Consider the following 21,793-nt stretch of genomic DNA (forward strand, 5'->3'; position numbering starts at 1 on the left):
GTTCCAAAATATTGACACAGTACATAACATTAACAATAATAATTTATTTACAACAGGTTCTTAATAATATTATAATACAACGAGCTGTGCCCGTAAGCCGAACGACTGGCGCCCGCGTGTTTATAAAAATAATTGACTTNCGCGTGTTTATAAAAATAATTGACTAAACGCATTTTGGGGACGCAAATACAAGTGGGAGATTTCAAGGAGGAGCTTATGTTTTTTAACAGATTTACATGACCGTAGAGTACTGTACGTGACGCCGCCGCCGGCGTTTGTGTTGGGTGCCACACACACTATGCCTCAGACAAGGCCAAGGTGTCGTCAAGTCCGATTTTCCGGTTGTGGTGGGAACAGACGACGAGTGACGTCGACGGTGATGAGTTGTCGAGCGAAAGTTGGACGGCGTGGAAGCAGACTGTTTTTTTCGATGCCGGAACTTAGGGGTGGAACTGGGGAAAGAAGAAGCACGCGGCCGACCGTGCACTATTTCGTGACTTATGTTCAACGATTCTTTTAGGAACCTATAGTAAGTGGTCAACACACCCCAATCCTGAATCAGCATGGCCGTGTGATCTGGACTCGGGTCCCAACCCTTTCCGCCCAAAAGCACGGACTGAGCGCTTTCTGGAATCTTCCAATTACGCCACGATCCAATATTGACTAATGCAGTTTCCACTTCGCACAGTACCTACAAAAAAGTGTTTTATTCATTTTAATTTATAAAAAATAAATTGTGGAAATAAAAAAAATAAAGTAGTTTAAATTAATGGTAATAATTGACCAGTGTACCCATCAAAAAATTAACCTCTAAAACTTTTTATTGACTGTTAAATATTTACAAAAAATAATTTATTTCATCACAACAATTTAACTTTTACTTAAAAATTATTTATAATATTAGATCAAACTCTGATTAGTTTAAAATTACAATTTTTTTGGTTAAATAAACTACTACACCACTTGTCATTAAACATTTACAAATATTAGTCGCCTAATTTCATAAAAATTGTATAAGTTCATTTGTAAGAATCATTCTTGTTTTTTAGTTAACCTACCACAACAATTTATCTCTTATTGTGAGTATATGTTAACAACATAATGATAAGTTTTAAAGTCGATCATTTAATGTATGACTCAATATTTATTATTAGTTGACGAAACAATTCATTTTGTTCAGGACTTACTGTAGAGCTTCAGAACTAAATAATAATATTTGATCATTTTAAATTTTAAGTCAGCGATTCATTTACGATCGTCTTACTTAATTAAAAAATAATAATATTAAAATTTAATATCCTAGTAGGGCTACCACCCTCCTCCTCCTGAGAACGGCCCGGATCTTAATTTTTCCTCTCTTAAAACGAAATCTTATCCTTCTAAAATTTTCATTGGCCGATATTTTAATTTGTTTGGCTATAAATTGAATCGATTCAGTGAAATATTCAAATTAGTTGAAAACCGTAGAAAGAGTGGAAGTCTAGCGGTCGTTGTATTTAAAAAAAAGAGCCGTAAAATTTGTAACTCGAAAAAGGCAGCCGCTTTGGCTGTTTCGACCGGGAATACAATAATAATAACAGTAATTTATGATTGTCTCTTCATCCGTGTCGCTAAACGAAAGGAACATGTTATACGTTTATGTGCAGACATTTTGGTGCTTTTGTACAATAATTTTTCTACGTGAATAGATAAAAACTGCCGAGTTATGTACGTTGATTGCTAACCAGAGGCGTCCCGCCGGGTCTCATCAATGGAGACCGCACAAACATTCACGCCTTTATTATTACGGTGATTTATTCTGGGACGTCTGTATAAAACATCTGCTTTTTTCTAGTCTTTATACGCGTTTGAGCAGCGTAGTTTATATTCAATTGGTGTCTAACACCTTTGCTCTTGTGGCGCCAGTTGTAGGGGCGGCCAAAAGTACCCAGGTCTGGTTGTGCGCAAAAGTTATTCACCAAAAGTATTATGATGTAACGCTCATTGAAAACCGATGATTTGTGTGGTCGATAATTAAACCACTTGATAAACGTGCAGTGGTATTCCCTCGATCGATCTTCGCGAAAAGTAGGTAAGCGTATCAGTACAATACAATCACACCTAAATAATAGTAGGAGTTGTCCGAATAATAATAATACCTATTGGGTTCATGGTTGTTAGACACGGTCAGTGGTGTAATCGTGCGGTCATTCATAGACAATTTAGGGACATTACAGTCGCGTGCGCTACCGGTAAGCCGTCAACAGACCCGGAAACGGACTTGCAGTGTTATTGAATTATGTAACAGAAATCATTTTTTACCAAAACTCGTTTTCGATCCGAGTGGTAATGTACTGCCAAAACAATATCTAAAGGAATTCCATTTAAGTTAAAAAAAACCTAATGCGATAATAGTAAATTTATAACGAACAAGAGAGAAGCCTTGTTCGTGTTGAATGTTTTAACAAATTCAGATACAAACTTAGAAAAACTATTATCTCGTGTTAATTTTTAAGTGATAATCATATAAATTTGGACGGGCGAATAAACAAAACTTAAGAAGCACGATAAAATAAGTTTAAGTTCTCATTCATCACTCGGTACACAAAATAATATGTCTAATTTTCTGTTAATTTTTAAGGATTATGTCTTCCTAATAATTCCTGTCAATGATTCCATGCGGTAATAAATCATATTCATGGAATTACTGATACATTTATTAGGGGCCCTTTTAGCAGTATGCTGAAAACTTTATTACCAAGGGGATTTTTTCGATAAGTCATTCGATCACGTGATGTTTATTAAAGTCGCGTTAAGTTTATTGAAGCCTTTTTTCGACAATAATAGCGAAATGTTCAGAGCAATCTCTTTCTCTTTGACTACACACCTGGGCACATTAAATATGTACTAACGTGATAATAGAATAACGCGTATTAAGTGCTTAAACTTTAAACGATCAAACAATATTATTGTTTTCTACCGACAAAACAAATAAATCANTCAAACAATATTATTGTTTTCTACTGACAAACCAAATAAATCAACTCGAATATTTTTACGAGGGTCAATTCATGTGTAAGAAAATTTTTTTTACTGGTCCTATCTATGAGATACAATTATTTTTAATTTGCGAGGGTGGGCGCATTCGATGCTTATCAGTCCTCAGAGAACAATATCGTTAAATGTTTAACTTTAATGAGTATTATCAATACGATAAGAACTAATCGTAGCACTAACATTTCAATAAGCTACGGCAGTTTTAAAGGATAGTGTGCTCTGATGTTTTCCTCGGAGATTGACAAGAGAAACGTGTGCAACAAGTATGAAAAACATCATAATAATTTTCGAGGACCTGCGTAGAGCGATTCCTTTTATTGGAGAACATTATTAAAACTGTCAAGATGCGCGTTAAATCGGATGTATACAAATCGCGTGAAACCTTTTTCTCTTTCTCTGTCGCTTAGCCTCCAAGTGTCTCAATACCCGTCCAGCACTAAATGCACACTATCAGCCAAACGGATCTCTTTGGACTCGACCGCCACCTTGGCTAAGGACCCCTGGTCATCGTGCTGCTATATCAGCCGTGGCTTCGACCCCGGTACCCGATCCTCGTATGTATTCTGGACCTTTGTGCTGCTGGCAACGGACACTCGTTTCTCTCACTTACACACTAATCGCATAGTTTCGTTTTCTTTGCACCTACACACCGGTCTCTTCCCTGACAGGTCAAACAAACGGAAGCCTCTCTCTCTCACTCGTCTCTTTTTCTCTTTGTCACCGTCTCTCTGTCGGCCAGCAAACAATATCATTGTGACAGAACACGTGTTCCACCGGGAGTCGTTGTTGTCACAACGGGAGGTGTTGCTGAAAAAAACACAGTGATAGCGAGTGGTATCTACATGCATGTACTTGTGTATTATAACATTATGTGCGTGCGCCCCTAATAATATTATTATTCTTTGATGAAAACGCCTTCGGACCGGCCTTCAATGTCCGTAGTCGTTGCAAACGCAAGAGGTGGCTGCAGCGATTGCCACGGCGTCCACTTATTGCAACGGGTGCTACGTAGGAGGTCTTCGATAAGAGTGCTAGTTGTCGTTCTGGTATTACACGCTCTTATTATTTCATGTGTGTGTGCATAACGTGCACACTTCGATTTTGTTGCGCACCTCAAGTCTTTGATAACTTTATTCGAATAGATGTGGTCAAGTTTTCAGAAAACGACTGTGAAATAGGATCTTTCCTTATTCCGAACGACTAAAAGTCTTTTTTACACCATGTAATAATGAGTTATAAAGTTATTTTTTTTTTTAGATCACAGTATCGGTATAAAACTCGTTGAAACATATATAACAATACTTAAAAATCAATTTTAAATCGACCGTCATTTGATAATTAAAATTTGTTTGGATTTCTCACAAAATGTGAGATTGTCAAAATGAAGGAATGAATAATCTAAGCGGACGAATAATTTAACTTGTACAGAAGGGAATTATATTGTTATGAATCCACTTGTTTATTAATTATCCATAAATTTATACCTAACCAAAAGTGACCAACTTGAATTTTGAAAGGGTTATTATCCATTGTGCCACCTAAAGTCTACCAGTAAACCCACTGCTCTCGGACATAATATTATTGTATGCGATTAAATAGTATTTAGAGAATATTTTGACTTAAATAATTTTTAGTCCATTTATTTATGATAAATACTAATATGATTTGTTCAAATGTCTTATAAGACGCTAATTGAATATTTTATCTCCGACTAGCTACAAATAATAATTTATTAATATTACATTTTTAATTAATGTACTCACAGCGATTAGATGTTTATATAAATCGTCGATCAAAGATTTTCTTGTTTTATAATCGAACGTGGAGTTGGTTTCATTAAATTTTCGCATTTGGTCTAATGTTACAGAGAAATTGTGCAATGAATCTCTGAGCATGGGCAACAACATAAACAACTAAAAAAAAATAAATAAATAAAATAATAACCTCAAAAAATGTATTGTTAAATGTTAATATTGTCTTTATTGACTACAACAACAATTTAGGAATTTAAAACTCATCAATCTTCATTGGGTCAGTGGGCCGTCGTAGACACAATATTTTGTTCATATTTATACTGTTACAAAATTATAATATGATCAAACAGAATAAATTTGTTTATGGCGCTTAAATTATTTTTATAATAATCACTCCATCATTAAGTTTCAATCATTTACCGGGAAAATGCGTTGGACACAACTATTAATTTTGATTATAATACAACACTGTAGTAAAATTGAATACATTTAATAATTGTGTGTTTTATTGGTAGTTAAATTTTGAAACCGACTGTGACTTATCATATTTTATTATTTTGTAATCATTTGAATACAGTTATTTCAATTAAAAAATATTTGCATAATTGCTTTTTTCAAATCACCACAAATCAAACATTTTATGATAAGACTAAATTTGAATAATGGAAATAAAATTTTAATTTTAAATATTGTACACAGCTTTTACAAAACAAATTTCAATACTTAAAATTGACTAGTATTTTAGATCGACAGACATTATACCAAAAATGTTTGCAGTTAAATTCAATTATACATTTTTCGGCTTTTCAGAAATGCTGATTAAATAAGGAAAGGCAAGATTATTTTAATTACATTTCAATTTGTTTAAACATATTTGCTCACCTTGGTCTCTTTGTCAAGTTGTTTGACATATTTATCGTACCATAACATTGGACTAAAAGGTAGCCACTCATATTGGTACACATTAGTTCGTAATATGTAGTCCGTTTTCATTTCGGACTTGACCTAAACATAAACTAAAAATAAGTTTTCAATTCCCAGCAATATTATAACAAAAAACAATTAAAATTCATAATCAGACACACTAATTAGCTATAAATGATGTATTGTATCACAATAAATTATTTTTTTTAGCATAAAAACGGAACTTAGGAGTTCAGTCTGAAAGATCATATTCATTTGCATAATAACGCAATTGATGATATTTATTTTTTTGCGCTGACTTATAATTAAGTAAAATTGTAATGATTAGTTTAAAAAACCAATGGCCAATAGATTAAATAATAATTACAATTATTATTTAATTACTTTAATCGACACTTAATTTTTGAATATTTTTTAATAAAATGATAAATATTGTATATGACATTTTTATATTTGTTAGAGAATATAATCATCTATCGTTAATATTAGCTATGGTTCATAATAATTACTGAGCAGATACTATACCAATTATAAATTTAAAGTAGACGTTGACATATTTCAATCTTATAACAATCGTTTCTAATTTAAAAATAATGATTATTAAAAAAAATTATAACCTATGAAAAGATGAAACATTTTAGTTATACGAACCTAACTTCTGTGAAAGAAACAGATCGTCTAATAGCTTACCTGTCCAAAAAAAAAAATATTCTCTGAAATTACAGCCAAGTAGTAATGTTATTTCTTTTAATACGTCTAATTAATCAGAACGCTATTAAAACCAAGGAAATAATTAAAAACTGTAATAGTAATAAAAACGTAAAATTTAGAATGAGTTGAAGAATACTTTTCGCACTACTTTTATTGTTATTGGGTAATTGGTCTCTCGGTTTGTCGTTAATAACAAAAAATTGAACAAAAATGATACTACTTACTGGTAAGTAAAGGTTCTCGGCTAGGTCTACATTACGTTTGTAATGCATTCTAGCCCTTTTCAACTCTGTTTGTACTCTTCGTAGTACATTAATTTCATCGTCTTTCTGTAATGACTCCATACCTTGTAAAGGAAGTGGTGTGGATATGTCGTTGAATAGATGTTCGTCAGAAAACTAAACATAACAGTCAATATGTCTTAGTTAAAGTTTCGACGAACAATGCGAAGCACTTGAAATTTATTAGATCAATTATTGCTTACCAATACTTGACCGCACTGTTTAGAGGTCAGTGAAATTATTGGTACGTTGGTGAAATGTGAAACAATAGAGACTTCCGAAACCACCGGAGTCGCTGTGCAGATGAATATTAAAAATTGTATTGTTGAATCAAGTATTCGACATGTTTTATGACTGGCTAAAATATGTAAATATAATTACCACAGTTTTATTTTTTCACACGAACATTAAGTGTTTATTTTATTCATTAGTATAAATAGATTTCGAAAAAGTAACATATTTTTAAAGATATATAAAATCCATTATATTTTTTAAACACGTAACAATTAGCTGAATAGTTTTAAACTTTAGCCAATTGATTTTATGAATGTTTTTCATACACTTTAAATTATAAATATACTCTACGTAGAATTTACATAAAGTCGCATCATAGACATTTTACAGTGATGTTAAAGGAGGCGAGGCAGATAGATTCTTCAGAACAAATACTATTTAAAAAGGGGGTTGAAGAGGAAGAGGTAGTGAAAGTTTTTCTTATTTATGTAATATAAGATTTGATTAATAACAACTAATTTATCTAAATTTTTGGTTAACACTTGGGTATTGAATATTTGGATAATAATTATTTTCAAAGAGTGGTGTTTAAAAATTACTGTTATGATAAAATATATGATGTGAATATGATAAAAATTGTCTCTATATTGTCTAAATACTCTTTTACTATAATATTTTAAAAATACAAGAACCGGGAGAACTATCCTCATATTGACCCCCTCCATATAACTGTCACTGTATTCAAATATCACAACAATTATTATTTAGAAAGAAAATTAATATTTAACCTGAAGTATAATGTTCATTCTTCAAGATAAAATATTTCAAAATATATTAATATAAAGTAACAAAATATTGTCACATTTTTATTTTATTTTGTATCTACCAACAACATATAATATAGAAAATGAAAATTCTTAAAATTGATTATATATATTGATATATCATATGTTTTGATCTTAAGAGAACTGCATAATACTATCTAAAGAAAATAATAAAACTAGTTCTAAACAGTTAATTGTAACAGATCACAAAATATGTATTAATAAAAATATTTTCAGTGAGATTTACAAAATATATAAATGTACCTGATGCAATGTGAACTTTTATGCTAAATGATCTTATAATTGGATTTAACTAACCGTTCTACAATGAAATTAAGAAAGCTGTAAGTAGCTTAACACAAGAAGAAAATATACCTTACAAGATAATACATAAGTATTGTAATCATCATCTAGTCGTATTAAACATACACAGCACGTGATACAAGTTATGTTATTCGGTTTGTAGTAAAATTTAAGTCGTTTTTACGTAAAGAAATTAATTTGATTTCTAAAATCTCGAAACTATTACATAAAAAAATAAATAAAACTAAAAAAATGTTTAGTGTTCCTTAAACTGGCCATACACTTTAAAAAAGTTTGTTTTAAAAAATCTGAAAAATATATTGATGAACGAATTTCAACGTAATTGAATGATATATTTTTTAATATAGTAATAATAAAAAAAACACTAGCCTAAACCACGTTAGTTTATTGAAACATGAATTATATATCATTTTTTGACGTCTATGGGGCTGCCTGTCTCAAGGTTGTGTGTCTGTAAAGCCAACAAAACTTAACGACGAGCAAGTGGTAATACAAAACTACAAATAATGCAATTCAACAGTAAATGTCATACATTTAATTTATCTATGTACAAAAAGTGTAAGTTATTATTAAAACGATAATGAATCAACGCACAGACATAACAAATATTTCATCAAATGAGTGTTTGATAGACGTCTAAGCAGAAAGTAATTCATTCAAGAAAAACACCATTCACGTTTCCGACAGATAACTTCAATACATTTTTAATTTGACATATAGGGCAGCCGATTTTAGAGTTATTCTTATATAACTAATTTTAATAATTTGACGATAAATAGGATTTCATTTATATAATCAAATATCTAATATGTTTTATGTCTCGAGAGAACACAATTTATATCACATTTATATAATTTTTCATGATGCGATTCATTCACAAAGATTCAAAAGAAACCTTCAAGTTTTAGCTGTTATTTTTAACGTCGACTTTTATTTAATATGTAATAATTGTACATCTCGGACTCGGATCTCCTTGGTAAGTCGATAAGACTTTAATATTCAACGAATAAACTCAATAAAATTTATAAAATAAAATCGTTATTATTTTGCAAGACTTTCAAATGTACATAACGAAACAATGATCAAATCAAACTTGAAAATATAAAATAATTTTTATAGTCACCTAACCAGACGTACTGTAGGCTGGAGATTCGCATCTATCCAAAACACAAAATAGAGACAACGAAGCGTTACACACTCACTGACGGAAGATTGCAAATGAGATCACTTCGAAAACTCTACACGCCTTCGAGGTGTTTCCGACCTCGAAAAAAACCTATTGCTGCACAACTCGTTTTTGGACGCACCGGAGCATTTAAGAATAATAAAGTTGACGTCATCGTAAACGCGGATTATTACACTGAATAGGTTTTACTAGAACAGATTGTCATCCCGTACGAGAGCGGCCATCAGGAAACGGTGGAAGGCCAACGCGAAGCGTTGCAAAAAACGGAGCGCAGCCGAACAAGAACCCTGTTAAAAAAACACTCGATTCCGCTTGTGAGTAATGTTAACGACGAAGAAAAATTAATACATGATAAGATTTCCAACTGTTTAACGGTTAAACAAGCATAATGTGTATGGCGATTCAATCCTACCTTTGAAAATCATGTCTCCGGCGGATCGTGTAGTGCGAGACGGTGCATCGACCGCGCTGTCTGCAGCGCATCGTGTCAGGCACTAAAAAACTCACGAGCATCGCCATACAGTTCCCCGTTCGCGGTCCCCCCTATACTCGTCAACACGATCGCGCCATGCCAACACCGCCCACTTGAACGATACGTTCCTCTTTAACCCTTTCGAGCTTTCGCCACGATTTCCATCCGTATCACAGTTACGTGGTTTGCGAACAGTTTTCGCGTCTGCTTTTTCGCGCGACAATTCCGAGCCCGTTGAATTTTCCCTATGCTCACGCGTAGAAACAATTTTTGTTTATCGAGTTGGAGTAATCGAAAATTTGTCCTTAAGATTTTTTTCTCCTTGCACAGAACACGTACACTACTTTAAATTGACTTTTTTAGTCGTCTCATACAAATTATAACACACTCGCGGTCATTCGTTTCGTAATTATTTATTAGGCCTCTAGTGCCCACATACATTGACGACCGCAGTTGGGGGTCACCTCAATATAAAAAAAATTATCGAATGAGCAGCCGTATCCAATGCGTATGTGTAAATGTTTTCGGTTCAGGTAGGACGAACGCCATTCCAACACTGGTGATACGGTTTACCGGTGTTTGTACGCGCGCACTACATTATATAAAACATTATTATAATCATTATATTACTCGTACAGCATAATGTGATCGGCCGCCTGTTGCGGATAGTGTTTCTCCCCCGTCGGGACTCGGCAGTAATTTTAAACGGTAGTTACACTGCCCGATGGCCGTGTGTCGGTTCGGAAGCCTTTTTTTTGACTCGATATGGAATTTGCCACCCACGCGTCCAGTGCACCGTACAAAGGCGACAACCGAGTGCGAGTTATTTATGAACGTCAAATGAAAAAACGCAGTTTACGCGCACTTTTACAAACCGTGCGCGATTGGGTGGGAAATCCCAAATATTTTATTGTTGACAAGATGACGAGGAACGGGCGCAATTCTTTGATGGTTATAATAACAAAAAGATTACATCTTCATTTTAAACTTGCATTGCCGAATCAATTGTGCACATGTGCGTTATAAACACGAGTCAGGTCGATTCGTCAATCGTTTTATTGACCAAGTAAAGGCATTTCGTGTCGTACTTGTGACCGAGTACATTCAACGCGTTACGATTCCATTCAAGAAAACTAACATACTTTACGGTCGCGTCGAAAATATTTAGGCATTCATTCGATCTTAAGTTTATAAACATATGCTTATCTTCCATCTCTTTCTATAAAAATATCTCTTTTAGAAAGGTTTCCTCCGACACTCCCGTTAAATATGTCGTTCGCTAGAAAATTAAAAATATTGCTCCAAATTAATATATTATTAAATATGTAATCATCGAGACTCGATTTAATTTTTGTTTTTTTAACTATTGAGATTAATTAACGTATATTTAGGGGAAAAAAGAAGAACAACTCTATTTCATCGTTTCCGTAAAAAAAAAAAAAAAATAAAAACTATTTTAATATTGTTTATTACTTCAATAATAGATATAATTAAAAAAAAAATAGTATTGAAGAAAATATCTAAAAGCTCAACCAGATCCAATTTAAAACATTCGCAGTGTTTGGTACGACAATTATAAAGATATCAAGAAACTAATAAAATTGACTGTTTACTGTATTTGATTAATATTTGAATTATGATTCTACAATAAAATTATTTTTATCTCTATCATTAAATACTTAGGTATTCCAAAAAAAATTGTTACGCCCTTAGCATGTACCTGTTTTACAACCTAAATATATTCTCCGTAAACAAAATTTAGCTTTATAAATTATGATAATAATTATTTATCGCAGATCCAAAAAACAAAAAGTGATTTTATTAATCTTTTTTTATTATTGAAGACACGCTGTTATGGATGGACAGACATTTTTTGTGGGTTGTGAAAGTATATGGCTAAACCAGATTTTGCGTTTTTTGCCACGGGCATTGACCATTTAAACTTCATTGTATGATTGAATCATACCAAGTTTTTTAAATACTAATAACACGTATACAGATCACAAATCTCGTACCTAAGAGCGTCGATGGGAAAAAGAGGAGTGTTTCTACAGAACCTTGATCGGTGTCCGATATGGGATTCCTCACTGTGCCCCATAAATAACGTCTTGTTAACAAAACTGCCTTTTGCATAAGCCGCTGAACAAGACACCTAAGGTGACGACGATTATGATGTACGTTTTGCCTGTTGCCGCACACGTATTGATTACTTATAAATCCAATAGAGTAGTTATTCAGCTCGTAAATAACTCCATTACATCGTGTGCGGCAACTGTTTGCTACAATCGATTTATTTTATTGTTAAAATATCAATGCTATTTGATGACTACGACTGAGATTTCCAAAATCCGAACAGGCATTCTATTTACAATGAATACTAATATCATGAATATACTAGAAATATATATACACGTGAAAAAAAAACATACATTTTATTGTTAATTTGATTGAGAAAAAACTATTGCGGATCTCTTATTTGAACGAGAAATCATATATTGTCATAACATTTTTTCAATTAAGAAAATTTCATTTCATTTAAAATGTTTTGCGTTTAAAAAATAATTCTTTATGTAGTTTTTAGAGAACACATTTTATGCAAGTTAATTTTCTCAAATACTTGTACAATTTCTATTATATATTCTTTAACTCGTAAGTTATACCGACAAATTTTCAATTTTAGGGAATAAAAACAAATTAATTGTTACTTTGAGTGAAAAATAGTTATAAAAAATAGAAATTGCGGGATGTCTAGTGCTGCTAGACATTTGTAAGCATCGATAAAAGAATCCGTCAACTTGAGGCAGTTAAATATTTTACAGATTTCTCTTCACTCGATTTTTGTGATCTAATATTTTAGGTTTCTGAATGATATTCATAAACATTTTACTAGCTGTAGATTGATACGACTAAAATGACAATAGATGTTTAACCGCTTCAAATTTAAACAACGTCCCAAGATGACCCATTTGACAGTAACTTAATAATGTTCAGTCTATAAACTTGACATAGTTGATTATGCTGTAATATTTGTCCAGTTATTACCTCAAGTAAAGTTCTATTATTTAGAATCCATCAAAAACTAATTTATCTTATGGATTATTCTTGTTTCTATTCAATCTATGCTTGGATTATTGTCGATATTATTTCATAGATATTATTAGAACTAAAATTTAGAATCATAAAGAATTTCAATACTTATGTTTCGATTATTTATAATCGTTATTATATCATTATTTATTGTTATTGTCATTAATTATTCAAAGTATTAATCGCTTTTGGTACAAATCCATTTTTTAGAATAAATTATCCAATGACCACCGAATTATCCAGCAAAACAACATCAATGAATATTAAATATATTTAATAGTATAATACAATAATTATTTCATTTTTTATTGTTGTTTTAATGATATTAGATATAGTTGGAAATATATGTTAAATGTTTTCAGATTCACTGGTCTTCGAGATATACTGATTGCATCATTTTAGCGCAATTGAATATTTTTTAATAGAATAGGTACTCACGCTTTCCATTTGTCGAATATTGGAAAGCTCAGTGTGTACAACTGCATTCCAATACAAGTTTATAGGTGAGAAGAACAAATAATTATCACTTCGATCAAGTCAATATAAATCGTTACACGTACAACTATAGAGATATTGCATAGTGAGAGAGTTTAAATTTATAACAACACTATGTAAACCACGTCATTTGAAATTTACGACTCTTAAAAGATACGGTACTTATACAACAATATAAATTTTTAGTTTCTCAACAAATATCAATGATCTTTGTTATAAAAAAAACAAATAAATTATCTTGGCACTAAGCTAGCTATTTACAAATAAGCATCAAATGCATTCGATTTCAAGTTGAAAACATATTATTTGAAAATTATTTTTCTTTTTTCTCCTTTATTAAAAATAAAATAAAACCCTTATTCGCAATTATTTTATTAAATTTATTTTCCTAATAAAATATAATCTACGAAAACGATTTATTATATATTTAATAACTTATTTTTAATGAGTTTTACAAAAAATTGCCAACATATATTCGTTTAAACAAAGAACAGTATTATTTTTATTTATTAAAAGTAAAAAAACTGTAGCTTTCTATACAAACCAGAATAATCAACATTTTTTAACAAGAAACTGAATTTAATACTTAGGTATCAAATGCATTCAAATAAAAAGTTCGAGAAGTTTAAAATATGGTTTTTTTTTTAATTATGTGCGTTACTATTATTGATGGTGGCCATCTCAGGCCCAGTAATGTAAAATTTGACTTAAAAAATTAAAAAGAATATTTTTGACGTTTGAACAAATTCTTGAGAATATTCTTAAAAAAAGTTTATTACATGGATTTTACATCCTACATTCAAGTAAAAGACCTTTTTGGCTCACTGCTTTTTTTATGATGATTAATGAGTTAAAAAATGTATCACCTCCTCTCCTCGTCAAAAAATTAAGTTTCGACCAAGTTAGAAAATAATTTGCTTTTTAAAAACCCGAAAATCCTACGAGACAAATTAAGTATACTTTAAACGTTCCCAATGTAATGACTTCAACAGGTATAGAAAAAGATTAAATTACTCCTATGATAAAATATTTTCGATCATTATTCGATAAAATAATATTTTAAATTAAATAATTCTGAAAAATGTTCAAATTGTAGTAGTTGTGTCTAAAAATGTATTGTGGTTAAATAAAAATGGAGGAAAACGAAACAACCGTCAGGATTGTTATAACATGTCGAGATTTGTCTATTTCCATTATGCCTAAGTAATGAATAAAAATAACTGTATTTATTCAAGACGGGAGAATTTGAACCTTTAAAAATGTCTTTGAAACTAAATTATTTTTTTTATTGTATTAAAATGAACATCTCTCCACAATGAACCGCAAAATACGTAAAAATTTTGATTCATAACATTTATCAGCATTTGATGTGATTGTTTGTTGTTAACGGTATCGCAAAATTACCGTTCAGAGTTCACTGAAGTATTTCAAAAGGAACATAACAATTTTTTATAGGACATCCAACAAAATACCTAAGCCTTCATACAAAAATAGAAGAAAAAAAATGTTAAAACATGAACATGTTCACAGTCACGTAGTCTACGGAATTTTAGATTGGCCAGACTCTTTTTATACTTAACTTAAATACAACCCTCAACAAATTCAAAGTTCAATCAATTGCATCAAGTATAAATAACGAGTTAAGGATTATATACACTAAAATCAACCTAAATTAAAACGAATAAGTAATATACGTTGATTATATTTTGTTTAATTATATATTTTTAGCATAAATTATACAGAGTGTTCAATATATCAATTGTAGAAAGAGTATTGTGCACAAACATTCTAACAAAAATAAATTATGGATATAATATCGAACATATTGCACTCATAGTGCGGATAAATCATATATATATTACATTTTGGTACAACTCGATACAGTTAATAATTTCTGAATAATATTATAAAATTTGAATTGAACTTAATATACTGTTAATTGCAAAAGCATAGTGACCCACGTAAAACAAAATATAGTAACTCCAACGGGACGTCGAAATTTTGAAGTAATTTATTTCCAAATATGTACTTTTTTTCGAGATGCACTTATATGCGATTTGTCAGTCAGGAAACAGCGCAGAATGTGTCCAGATGTTGTAAAATAAAATTGAACGTTTATTGTACCCCACGAATAAATTACCATAATCAAAGTAGGTTATCCTTGCGACATTTTTTCTGAGTATAATCCAAAATTAGTTTTTGGAAAACTAATGTAATTTAAGGTATTTCAAATACAAGATATTTTTTCCATTAATCATTTCATCCCGTCAGGTATTTATTTCGATGACTCACTCAGAGTGTACCGCTAAAACGGGAACCTTAAACTATCTAGTTTTTTTGTAATTTTCATCATGACGAGGAAAGTAACAAGAAACCTGTAAATAAAGACGCACTTTATTGTCAACCACATCAATGTAAGACCAATGCGGTTTTTTAACCATTATTGAATAGGTTATGGACGGTACAATTGAACAGCATTCATTGTACCGCTGCAGGTAGGCAAGCGATGGTCTATTACAACCATAACAGGTCAAGTGCAGTTCCCATTAGAATAAATGATAAACAAACGATTATAGATATTTTCAGCCCCTGCTGATTCTGAGTCCTTTTAGTTCAGACGCGACCGGTAGTCTCAAAGCGAGATTTCCGGTTACTTCCGGAAAACCCTAGACCGTTATATTTTAATAATTGTTAAAAACGCCACAACAACCTTTTTTTAGCGATCGAGCTGACACGTTTCGACCTATTAAATCAAGGTACTGTAAAAAATGGTTTTTTTTTTTAACGATTTCATCTTTCCAGAATTTTGTTCTGAGAGTTTGTACGGTTACTGTAAAAAAATAAATAAATAATAATTGAAGTTTTTTAAGTGACNAATAAATAAATAATAATTGAAGTTTTTTGAGTGATCCATGTAAATAACGCGGCGTTGAGGTATGCCAAAAAGCGAACGGGTTTAGACGGCCAACGAATAAAGAGCGCAGTTAAAACAATAACGCTAGTTGTGTTGCATGCCATCGATGTTTCAAGGCAGTTAGTAATTGTACACATATTTTCAAATTATTAATTCTGTTAAACGTTATCAAGCGACACGCGATTTGTTCAATCTTTTCAATGTCGTTTGGCCCTTGACGTGCCTTTACACAGCCGTCGTAATGGCCTATATGTTCAACTCGAGTCACGACTGGACTTTGCTGTTTTTTTACTTTATTACACGGATATTAACAATAGATGGCTGTGGTAAACCACAATAATAATATACCACACACACACACTCTTAAGTACACACGTGTTGTGCCGTTCCGGTCATCCGTTGAGGAAACGGGACGAGTTCGCGGCGTTTCTTTTCCCGTTTTCACGGTCACGTATCCGCCGGCTTCTTTTTGATAGTTTTTTACTGCTCGTTTTTTTTTTTCGTTGGGCAAAACAGTTTAACAAACAAAGAAACGTGCGTCCGTTCCAATGACCACCAGGACCAATAACGGCAAAACACTGTCATGTTTTATCGATAAATTTCTCCTCGCCCAGTACACTTACCCTGGCTGCGAGTGTCGCCACCGTCTAAAAAACACCCGCCCTCGTGTGTGGCTTCTGATATTGACGATGTGTCGTCAGCCTGTTAAGTATTGTTTTGTTTTATTTTTGTACGTTCTTGCGGCCTGCGATGGTTATTTTTATTATTGTTATGCGCACGCCTGACGGTAACACGTGTGTAAATTACAGGTCAAGTGGCAATTTACAAGCTGTCGGCCGCATAATAAGACAATGAATACTGAACTGTATGAACGACGACTGGCCGGCACAACAACTAATTAGTTCCGTTTAAGTCGGACCGCGCGACAACCGACCCGTTCGCATAGGCTTTATATGGTTTTTTCCAATATTTTTTACCTATTTCCAATAATACGTATGAACGTTGTTTTAATTTAATTTATTGTTTTTTTAACGATCACGGTGGTATTTATAATAATACCGGCTCGTCCGCACTGCCCGGCCATGTACGATTTCCAATGACAGGCGAACACAATCGCTGCTAATATTTTGTTATTTTATTTTCCCATGTATTCTTTGTTTTAGGCTCCGAAGGGCCTCTCTTCCGACACCCTCACAACAGAGACCCGGTGGGGAATCTGTCTCGATAACAAACGAACGTGTCGCGCGTGAAAATAATTATTCGGATACGCATATTTAATATATATTCCCTACAATTAAAATCCATCGTTACAGAACGGANGACAACCGACCCGTTCGCATAGGCTTTATATGGTTTTTTCCAATATTTTTTACCTATTTCCAATAATACGTATGAACGTTGTTTTAATTTAATTTATTGTTTTTTTAACGATCACGGTGGTATTTATAATAATACCGGCTCGTCCGCACTGCCCGGCCATGTACGATTTCCAATGACAGGCGAACACAATCGCTGCTAATATTTTGTTATTTTATTTTCCTATGTATTCTTTGTTTTAGGCTCCGAAGGGCCTCTCTTCCGACACCCTCACAACAGAGACCCGGTGGGGAATCTGTGTCGATAACAAACGAACGTGTCGCGCGTGAAAATAATTATTCGGATACGTATATTTAATATATATTCCCTACAATTAAAATCCATCGTTACAGAACGGATCTGACAGACAAAACGCACTGGTAGAGTGTGTAATAGTATAATAGTTTAATAATAGTAATTATAATTATTATAATATATAATAATAACCGTCATTATTATAAATGTTTATAGGCAATTAAAATATCACAGACAATACTTACAAAAGGCGAACATGTTTAGAAGGGTATCTCGATCGCGATACAACAAATAGTATTTACATATAAATAAATGGCTTCGACGAAGACCGAGCAAAGAAAAAGATAAAAAAGAAGTGAAAAAAAAGACAGAGGAATTTGATTAGACTACAATTAAAAATAATACTTAATAATAATAACAACTATGACTGTATATAGAGTTTAACAAAACTAGAATAATATTAATTATAATATTTTGATTTTACGTTACGAGTTTAAAAAAAAAAAAAAAACAATTCAATAAACATATACAACGTATATAACAGTGCGGGTAACCGTTCGGTGTACCAAAATAATAATAATAATAATAATAATTAATAGATCGTTTAAAAATCATTTAAACTAAAACACGTTCGATATAAGTGTAAATAAATAAATACTCAACGATAAAAATGAAATTAATAATAAATAAATAAATAAATAAAAACGACGACGACGAAAAAGGAGGATGAAAACTTAATAGGTTTCGTATGCACAGTAAGACATGACGATTTTAATTAATTACAATAATAATAATTAAGTATCGATAATAATCGTCGTGGAAAACACTAAAACATTATTAATAAATAGTTGGGCCCTGACATGACCTCGGTGGTTTTTGATGACTCGATTACCTAACCGCGAATAGGTAGTTTGATTTCGATTGCGGTGGCCGGTGACGATTTGGTAGCTGCCGTTGTTACGTTGGCGTCCGGTAGGAACTGGGCGACATTATTTTTTCGTTTTCAGGAATTCGAACACTTGAATGATATACTGAAGGCTGGTGATGTACTCCCGAAGAATTAGCCAGTCCCTCAGCGACCGATTGTCCGCCGAAGATCTCGATTCGGCCGGCATGATGTCTCGCGATACGGGCGGCGTCGCCGTCTCGTTTATTTCAATGATGGCCACCGATATCTCGCACAAGACCTGAAAACGAACAAGGAAATCATTACAACTGTTCGTGCACACCATACGGAAACACTATGCGGAAAACACTTACAGCTCTTAGCTTGAATGTGGCCTCTTTGAAATCCTTGGAGTACGGCAGGCGGTCCCTGTCCTGGTCCCAGGACACTTGTTCTAGACCGACCGCCAAGTTTTGCATGCCCACGTTGACGGCGTGCAGTACGTCCTTGAGCGTAAGGCTGTCCAGGTACGGCTCGTCCAGGGGCACGTCTAGTTCCTTGGGCATGTATTCGGCTTGTTGCAACCACACCAGAGACGTATCTTTCCATACGTCGTGGTGTTGTTTAACGTCTACGTGGAACGTTTCGCTGACCTAGGGACACATGAGATTTTCATAAAATTAATCGTATCCAATAAAATCATAACAATCGTGTAGGTTATCCGATCATATACGATTCCTCTCCGTCGAGAATGAACGACGGTCTAGGGGACATCGCGGGACACCGTTATTACGACCGATCGTTTACGAGCGGCGGTTACGGTCAATCCCGTACGCTAGCGGGGCACGTCCGAGAGCGGAAGAGATAAGGCGGCGGTAACAACTCGGCGTTCGATGGAAACACCGGACGAGTGTATTTTCGGTTTTGGCAATCAATAGTGTTGACACGTTGGAACAGGTGAGATGCTAAAACGTCGATCAGATGAGATTAAAGGGCGCCTTGAGCCACTCGGCGGGTGGCAAGAAAACGCTGCGGTGTGGCAACACGGTCGAGAAAACCATATTTATCGTGGTGGCTACCTGTGAGGCGGAACGTCTTCAGTGTCTACGGACGAGGAACTTTTGATAAATGTATTTTTTATGTAGACAACTCGATGTTGTTAACAAGCCGAAAATCACACGCACAGCGCGTTTACATAACAAATCAATCGAGTGTGTGTGTATAACAAAAACCGAATATATTTTGTGTGTGGCAGCACATAGTGTAGTCGCATAATAGCGCCTACGGAATCCGAAAAAAATAACCGAACGTTGGGAACCGGCGCTGTTCGAACCGAGTGATGAGTCGACACATTCGGTCAGTGACATGTGTACGATTTTTTTCAATAATTTTGTTTTGATTTTTCATTTTGTAAACAATAATAGTGTACACAGAACGCGGCTTCTCTCCGTCCGATTGGGTCGCCGTCGTTGGCTGCGCCCGTCGTTAGATATAATACTGTTGTATATGAAACCATCAGCGTATTTAGAGCTTTCTCTCACGGTCGTCGACGGCGCCGGTGCCGATAGCGATCCACTAAAACTGCGGATCTAAACAGAATCGGTTTTTTATTCGGCACTTTTTTTTTTTTCTGTGGAAAACTTTTAGCGGCAGTGGCCTTCTGTCGACGTTTATCGAATGCCCTACAATTAAAACAATACTTGTCGGCTGCAACAATCGCATTGTTTCTCAATGGAAAAACACGGACGGTGACAACGACAATACGCTAAATCGCTAGTTTCAAGTAGATCAAAGAACAGTTTTTTCCCATAGATGATAGCCGTTTACGGATGCACTTTTTTTGCGCGTCGGACAAGATTTTTATAGTCATAATGACGAATAAATGACCCAAATATCATGTTGTAAAATCTAAGTATAAATACGTTCTAATTGAGATTATTTAGTCGAGCGATTATTGTTATTACCGAATTTGCGTTATACATACTGCGTTGTTGCACAAAGATCTTCATTGTAAACATTAAACGTACACAATTTTTGTTTATTTTTAAAAACGATTACCGCACGAAAACGTGTCTGTCTATCCTTGTACGGGGCAAACTACTGTGCATCTAAACGGTTCCAAAACCAAAGTTTTCATTCGGACTTCGATCGATGTCAAACTAGACAACCCTAACGATTACTCAGACACTCTGAGTATTTTTTAGATTGCCTAGTTGAACAATTATGAGCCGTTTGCATTCGTGCACCTTCGATTATCTGAGATGGTACACGATTTTGCTACCGCGGGTGAGATAACTATCAAAGGCCGGTGCACGTTGGTGCGAACATTGTTGTGCTGTGTGGTATCCGGTTACCGATAAGAATCGACTGCTCGTCATAAGCAATCCGTAGGCGAATTCTTAAGACGGTTTTCGAGGAAAATAAAAAAAAAGTGCCGTGACGTTTCTGTCATAACATCTTTCTTTTCTCTCTTACTCACATACGGTTTTATTTTCACTGCGCTCTTGCCACCCGCACTACAATGAATGACTCGAGTACATTGATTTCGCTGAAAAAGCGACTCTGGGCGGCGGCGACATGCAGTCTGTAAAAACATTCTAGTCACCAGGGACTGGAATGAAACTAAAAAGACGGAACCTTTAAATTTTTTAGAACCCGAACAGGAATAGGAAATTTTCAGATAGCCACGAACAAGAATCCAACCGGAACCTGTAAAGGTTCGTTTAAACGGTTCTTAGCCGCCGAACAGTATTTTATTTGTATAATTCTAACAACGTTTTATATTTTTGATAACAAATTATGTTGGTAATAATTAGTAAAAGCTTTATTATAGTTTGTCAAAGCAAAATTTATGAACTAATCAAGAGTTCCAACAATTGTTTGTTGTCCACAAAATATTATATTTCTATTTTTAAAATGATATAATTATACTTAAAATATAATTATGGCCTGTTTGATTACTATACGGCTCTAAATTATTATTATTTATGACTATCGCAGTCACAAAGAGAAATTATAGTAATGTTGTATGCTTGTGGTTTTTTCAACGGACTT

General features: G+C 33.5%; 2 protein-coding genes across 6 annotated transcripts in view; both read right to left on the reverse strand.

The window, feature by feature from the left end:
- Positions 1-144: 144 nt before the first annotated feature.
- Positions 145-9,809, reverse strand: LOC126907332 (uncharacterized). 2 transcript variants are annotated; one of them, XM_050688528.1, is made up of 6 exons: positions 9,687-9,809; positions 6,910-7,064; positions 6,650-6,823; positions 5,673-5,795; positions 4,800-4,949; positions 145-691 (listed from the first exon to the last, which is right to left on the reverse strand). In XM_050688528.1, the coding sequence occupies exons 1-6, from the start codon at positions 9,697-9,699 to the stop codon at positions 233-235; spliced, it is 1,074 nt and encodes a 357-aa protein (XP_050544485.1). In that variant the 5' UTR covers positions 9,700-9,809; the 3' UTR covers positions 145-232. The 2 variants fall into 2 exon arrangements, with proteins under 2 accessions (XP_050544485.1, XP_050544484.1); XM_050688527.1 differs by lacking the exon at positions 9,687-9,809 and adding an exon at positions 9,212-9,658.
- An 8,180-nt stretch (positions 9,810-17,989) lies between these two features.
- Positions 17,990-21,793, reverse strand: part of LOC126908499 (uncharacterized) — a 52,535-nt gene continuing 48,731 nt past the window's right edge. For all 4 annotated transcript variants that reach the window (XM_050690632.1, XM_050690633.1, XM_050690631.1 and 1 more), the window contains 2 exons: positions 19,114-19,392; positions 17,990-19,040 (listed from right to left, as the gene is read on the reverse strand). In XM_050690632.1, coding sequence (XP_050546589.1) covers positions 18,843-19,040; positions 19,114-19,392 — 477 coding nt within the window. In that variant the 3' untranslated portion in view covers positions 17,990-18,842. The remainder of the gene's footprint in view (positions 19,041-19,113; positions 19,393-21,793) is intronic.

This window comes from Daktulosphaira vitifoliae, unplaced genomic scaffold, assembly GCF_025091365.1.
Source record: "Daktulosphaira vitifoliae isolate Bord-2020 unplaced genomic scaffold, ASM2509136v1 Scaffold_5, whole genome shotgun sequence".
NCBI lineage: Eukaryota > Metazoa > Arthropoda > Insecta > Hemiptera > Phylloxeridae > Daktulosphaira > Daktulosphaira vitifoliae.

Bases quoted from the DNA above. Each gene is read 5' to 3' on its own strand.
- LOC126907332 (XM_050688527.1), bottom strand. From the start codon at position 9,245: ATGCGAATCTCCAGCCTACAGTACGTCTGGTTAG. The intron at 6,824-6,909 runs GTAAGCAATAAT...TGTTATGTTTAG, and splicing joins AACAGTGCGGTCAAGTATTG to TTTTCTGACGAACATCTATT. The intron at 4,950-5,672 runs GTGAGCAAATAT...ATTTTTTTTTAG, and splicing joins AACTTGACAAAGAGACCAAG to TTGTTTATGTTGTTGCCCAT.